Source organism: Archocentrus centrarchus, chromosome 20 (assembly GCF_007364275.1).
Source record: "Archocentrus centrarchus isolate MPI-CPG fArcCen1 chromosome 20, fArcCen1, whole genome shotgun sequence".
Taxonomy (NCBI): Eukaryota; Metazoa; Chordata; class Actinopteri; order Cichliformes; family Cichlidae; genus Archocentrus; species Archocentrus centrarchus.
Window position 1 is genome coordinate 24,079,967 of NC_044365.1, and position 5,761 is coordinate 24,085,727.

General features: G+C 60.4%; 1 protein-coding gene across 1 annotated transcript; it reads right to left on the reverse strand.

The window, feature by feature from the left end:
* Positions 1–4,106: 4,106 nt before the first annotated feature.
* Positions 4,107–5,139, reverse strand: LOC115799703 (cell surface glycoprotein 1-like; the record flags this gene model as incomplete). The annotated part of the gene is made up of 2 exons (XM_030756974.1): positions 4,107–4,940; positions 4,987–5,139. Coding segments are annotated over 2 exons (987 nt in total), but the record flags the coding sequence as incomplete, so codon positions are not given.
* Positions 5,140–5,761: the final 622 nt, after the last annotated feature.

Below are 5,761 nucleotides of genomic sequence, written 5' to 3' on the forward strand. Positions count from 1 at the left end.
TGTGGAATACTTCAGCATGGGTCTCCCGCAAGAGACCACCACAAGGCAATGGCCAAGGAAACAAAGGTGATGGTGAAGATAGTGCAAGTGAAGTGTTTCTCAGCACAGTGATAAGCCATTGTCGTCCTCAACGATGTTCTGAGTTGTTCCCTTCTCATTTGGGGGCTGTCCAAAGAAGGGTTTGCAGTGGCTGGCATGAACCCACATTGCTCTTTCAGCGACCTTCACTGCAGTGTATATAGTCAATGAGACCAAGAACAGGCCTTGCCACCTCAGAGCTCTCCAGCACTTCCTTCTGTGTTCTCCTGGTTCTGAAAAACAGCTTTTGACAAAGTTTGACAGTATAACATATCATGCTCATACAACTCTGTAGTAAGATTTTGATTGTGGATGGGCTTTCCCCCATCCACGGCAGTCTCCCAAAAGGAGACTCGTAAGGAGAAAGATTTGTTCTTGCTCTTCTTCGGATGTACATGAGTACTAGTGACAAAGCTTTGACCCAGGAAAGTCCCATCTCTTCACGACATTTGGCCAGTTTGTTTTTCAAGGTACCATTCATAGCATTCCCCCTTTGGAGACATGACCTGACCCATGGCTCCATTTTACAAACCAAGGAAAGTTCTTCTGGTTCTTCTGGTTCTAGTGCTGGTTCTTCTTCTGGTTCTTCTGGTTCTAGTGCCTGTTCTTCTTCTGGTTCTTCTGGTTCTGGTGCTGGTTCTTGTTCTGGTGCCTGTTCTTCTGGTTCTGGTGCTGGTTCTTGTTCTGGTGCCAGTTCTTCTGGTGCCAGTCCTTCTGGTTCTGGTGCTGGTTCTTGTTCTGGTGCCAGTCCTTCTGGTTCTGGTGCTGGTTCTTGTTCTGGTGCCGGTTCTTCTGGTTCCAGTCCTTCTGGTTCTGGTGCCGGTTCCCCTTCTGGTTCCTCTTCTTCTGGTGCCGGTTCCCCTTCTGGTTCCTCTTCTTCTGGTGCCGGTTCCCCCTCTGGTTCCTCTGGTGCCAGTTCCCCCTCTGGTTCCTCTGGTGCCGGTTCCCCCTCTGGTGCCGGTTCCCCCTTTGGTGCCGGTTCCCCCTTTGGTTCCTCTGGTGCCGGTTCCTCTTTTGGTGCCGGTTCTTCTTCTGGTGCCGGTTCTTCTTCTGGTTCCAGTCCTTCTGGTTCCTCTGGTGCCGGTTCCCCCTTCTGTTGCCGGTTCTTCTTCTGGTGCCGGTTCCCCTTCTGGTTCCTCTTCTTCTGGTGCCGGTTCCCCTTCTGGTTCCTCTGGTGCCGGTTCCCCCTCTGGTTCCTCTGGTGCCGGTTCTTCTTCTGGTGCCGGTTCCCCTTCTGGTTCCTCTTCTTCTGGTGCCGGTTCCCCCTCTGGTTCCTCTGGTGCCGGTTCCCCCTCTGGTTCCCCCTCTCGTTCTGGTTCCCCCTCTGGTGCCGGTTCCCCCTCTGGTTCCCCTTCTGGTTCCTCTTCTTCTGGTGCCGGTTCCCCCTCTGGTTCCTCTTCTTCTGGTGCCGGTTCCCCCTCTGGTTCCCCCTCTGGTGCCGGTTCCCCCTCTGGTTCCTCTGGTGCCGGTTCCCCCTCTGGTTCCCCGTCTGGTGCCGGTTCCCCCTCTGGTGCCGGTTCCCCTTCTGGTTCCTCTTCTTCTGGTGCCGGTTCCCCTTCTGGTTCCTCTGGTGCCGGTTCCCCCTCTGGTTCCTCTGGTGCCGGTTCTTCTTCTGGTGCCGGTTCTTCTTCTGGTTCCAGTCCTTCTGGTTCTGGTGCCGGTTCCCCTTCTGGTTCCTCTTGTGCCGGTTCCCCCTCTGGTTCCACTGGTGCCGGTTCCCCCTCTGGTGCCGGTTCCCCTTCTGGTTCCTCTTCTTCTGGTGCCGGTTCCCCTTCTGGTTCCTCTGGTGCCGGTTCCCCCTCTGGTGCCGGTTCCCCCTTTGGTGCCGGTTCCCCCTTTGGTTCCTCTGGTGCCGGTTCCTCTTCTGGTGCCGGTTCCCCCTTCTGTTACCGGTTCTTCTTCTGGTGCCGGTTCCCCTTCTGGTTCCTCTTCTTCTGGTGCCGGTTCCCCTTCTGGTTCCTCTGGTGCCGGTTCCCCGCCTGGTGCCGGTTCCCCCTCTGGTGCCGGTTCCCCCTCTGGTTCCCCGTCTGGTGCCGGTTCCCGCTCTGGTGCCGGTTCCCCTTCAGGTTCCTCTTCTTCTGGTGCCGGTTCCCCTTCTGGTTCCTCTGGTGCCGGTTCCCCCTTTGGTTCCTCTGGTGCCGGTTCCTCTTCTGGTGCCGGTTCTTCTTCTGGTGCCGGTTCTTCTTCTGGTTCCAGTCCTTCTGGTTCTGGTGCCGGTTCCCCTTCTGGTTCCTCTTCTTCTGGTGCCGGTTCCCCTTCTGGTTCCTCTGGTGCCGGTTCCCCCTTCTGTTGCCGGTTCTTCTTCTGGTGCCGGTTCCCCTTCTGGTTCCTCTTCTTCTGGTGCCGGTTCCCCTTCTGGTTCCTCTGGTGCCGGTTCCCCCTCTGGTTCCTCTGGTGCCGGTTCTTCTTCTGGTGCCGGTTCCCCCTCTGGTTCCTCTTCTTCTGGTGCCGGTTCCCCTTCTGGTTCCTCTGGTGCCGGTTCCCCCTCTGGTTCCTCTGGTGCCGGTTCCCCCTCTGGTGCCGGTTCCCCCTTTGGTGCCGGTTCCCCCTGTGGTTCCTCTGGTGCCGGTTCCTCTTCTGGTGCCGGTTCTTCTTCTGGTTCCAGTCCTTCTGGTTCTGGTGCCGGTTCCCCTTCTGGTTCCTCTTGTGCCGGTTCCCCCTCTGGTTCCACTGGTGCCGGTTCCCCCTCTGGTGCCGGTTCCCCTTCTGGTTCCTCTTCTTCTGGTGCCGGTTCCCCCTCTGGTTCCTCTGGTGCCGGTTCCCCCTCTGGTTCCTCTTCTTCTGGTGCCGGTTCCCCCTCTGGTTCCTCTGGTGCCGGTTCCCCCTCTGGTTCCCCCTCTCGTTCTGGTTCCCCCTCTGGTGCCGGTTCCCCTTCTGGTTCCTCTTCTTCTTCTGGTGCCGGTTCCCCCTCTGGTTCCTCTTCTTCTGGTGCCGGTTCCCCCTCTGGTTCCCCCTCTGGTGCCGGTTCCCCCTCTGGTTCCTCTGGTGCCGGTTCCCCCTCTGGTGCCGGTTCCCCCTCTGGTTCCCCGTCTGGTGCCGGTTCCCCCTCTGGTGCCGGTTCCCCGTCTGGTTCCTCTTCTTCTGGTGCCGGTTCCCCTTCTGGTTCCTCTTCTTCTGGTGCCGGTTCCCCTTCTGGTTCCTCTGGTGCCGGTTCCCCCTCTGGTTCCTCTGGTGCCAGTTCCCCCTCTGGTTCCTCTGGTCCCGGTTCCCCCTCTGGTGCCGGTTCCCCCTTTGGTTCCTCTTCTGGTGCCAGTTCTTCTTCTGGTGCCGGTTCTTCTTCTGGTTCCAGTCCTTCTGGTTCTGGTGCCGGTTCCCCATCTGGTTCCTCTTGTGCCGGTTCCCCCTCTGGTTCCTCTGGTGCCGGTTCCCCCTCTGGTGCCGGTTCCCCTTCAGGTTCCTCTTCTTCTGGTGCCGGTTCCCCTTCTGGTTCCTCTGGTGCCGGTTCCCCCTTTGGTTCCTCTGGTGCCGGTTCCTCTTCTTGTGCCGGTTCTTCTTCTGGTGCCGGTTCTTCTTCTGGTTCCAGTCCTTCTGGGTCTGGTGCCGGTTCCCCTTCTGGTTCCTCTTGTGCCGGTTCCCCCTCTGGTTCCTCTGGTGCCGGTTCCCCCTCTGGTGCCGGTTCCCCTTCATGTTCCTCTTCTTCTGGTGCCGGTTCCCCTTCTGGTTCCTCTGGTGCCGGTTCCCCCTTTGGTTCCTCTGGTGCCGGTTCCTCTTCTTGTGCCGGTTCTTCTTCTGGTGCCGGTTCTGCTTCTGGTTCCACTCCTTCTGGGTCTGGTGCCGGTTCCCCTTCTGGTTCCTCTTCTTCTGGTGCCGGTTCCCCTTCTGGTTCCTCTGGTGCCGGTTCCCCCCTCTGGTTCCCCTTCTGGTTCCTCTTCTTCTGGTGCCGGTTCCCCCTCTGGTTCCTCTTCTTCTGGTGCCGGTTCCCCTTCTGGTTCCTCTGGTGCCGGTTCCCCCTCTGGTTCCTCTGGTGCCGGTTCCCCCTCTGGTTCCTCTGGTGCCGGTTCCCCCTCTGGTGCCGGTTCCCCCTTTGGTGCCGGTTCCCCCTCTGGTTCCTCTGGTGCCGGTTCCCCTTCTGGTTCCTCTTCTTCTGGTGCCGGTTCCCCTTCTGGTTCCTCTTCTTCTGGTGCCGGTTCCCCTTCTGGTTCCTCTGGTGCCGGTTCCCCCTCTGGTTCCTCTGGTGCCGGTTCCCCCTCTGATGCCGGTTCCCCCTCTGGTTCCCCCTCTGGTGCCGGTTCCCCCTCTGGTTCCCCGTCTGGTGCCGGTTCCCCCTCTGGTGCCGGTTCCCCTTCTGGTTCCTCTTCTTCTGGTGCCGGTTCCCCTTCTGGTTCCTCTGGTGCCGGTTCCCCCTCTGGTGCCAGTTCCCCCTCTGGTTCCTCTGGTGCCGGTTCCCCCTTTGGTGCCGGTTCCCCCTTTGGTTCCTCTGGTGCCGGTTCCCCCTCTGATGCCGGTTCCCCCTCTGGTTCCCCCTCTGGTGCCGGTTCCCCCTCTGGTTCCCCGTCTGGTGCCGGTTCCCCCTCTGGTGCCGGTTCCCCTTCTGGTTCCTCTTCTTCTGGTGCCGGTTCCCCTTCTGGTTCCTCTTGTGCCGGTTCCCCCTCTGGTGCCAGTTCCCCCTCTGGTTCCTCTGGTGCCGGTTCCCCCTTTGGTGCCGGTTCCCCCTTTGGTTCCTCTGGTGCCGGTTCCCCCTCTGATGCCGGTTCCCCCTCTGGTTCCCCCTCTGGTGCCGGTTCCCCCTCTGGTTCCCCGTCTGGTGCCGGTTCCCCCTCTGGTGCCGGTTCCCCTTCTGGTTCCTCTTCTTCTGGTGCCGGTTCCCCTTCTGGTTCCTCTGGTGCCGGTTCCCCCTCTGGTTCCAGTTCCCCCTCTGGTTCCTCTGGTGCCGGTTCCCCCTTTGGTGCCGGTTCCCCCTTCTGTTACCGGTTCTTCTTCTGGTGCCGGTTCCCCTTCTGGTTCCTCTTCTTCTGGTGCCGGTTCCCCTTCTGGTTCCTCTGGTGCCGGTTCCCCCTCTGGTGCCGGTTCCCCCTCTGGTTCCACGTCTGGTGCCGGTTCCCCCTCTGGTGCCGGTTCCCCTTCTGGTTCCTCTTCTTCTGGTGCCGGTTCCCCTTCTGGTTCCTCTGGTGCCGGTTCCCCCTTTGGTTCCTCTGGTGCCGGTTCCTCTTCTGGTGCCGGTTATTCTTCTGGTGCCGGTTCTTCTTCTGGTTCCAGTCCTTCTGTGCCGGTTCCCCTTCTGGTTCCTCTTCTTCTGGTGCCGGTTCCCCTTCTGGTTCCTCTGGTGCCGGTTCCCCCTCTGGTTCCTCTGGTGCCGGTTCCCCCTCTGGTTCCTCTGGTGCCGGTTCTTCTTCTGGTGCCGGTTCCCCCTCTGGTTCCTCTTCTTCTGGTGCCGGTTCCCCCTCTGGTTCCTCTGGTGCCGGTTCCCCCTCTGGTTCCCCCTCTGGTGCCGGTTCCCCCTCTGGTTCCCCTTCTGGTTCCTCTTCTTCTGGTGCCGGTTCCCCCTCTGGTTCCTCTTCTTCTGGTGCCGGTTCCCCCTCTGGTTCCTCTGGTGCCGGTTCCCCCTCTGGTTCCCCCTCTGGTGCCGGTTCCCCCTCTGGTTCCTCTTGTGCCGGTTCCCCCTGTGCCGGTTCCCCCTCTGGTTCCTCTGGTGCCGGTTCCCCCTCTGGTGCCGGTTCCCCCTTTGGTTCCTCTGGTGCCGGTT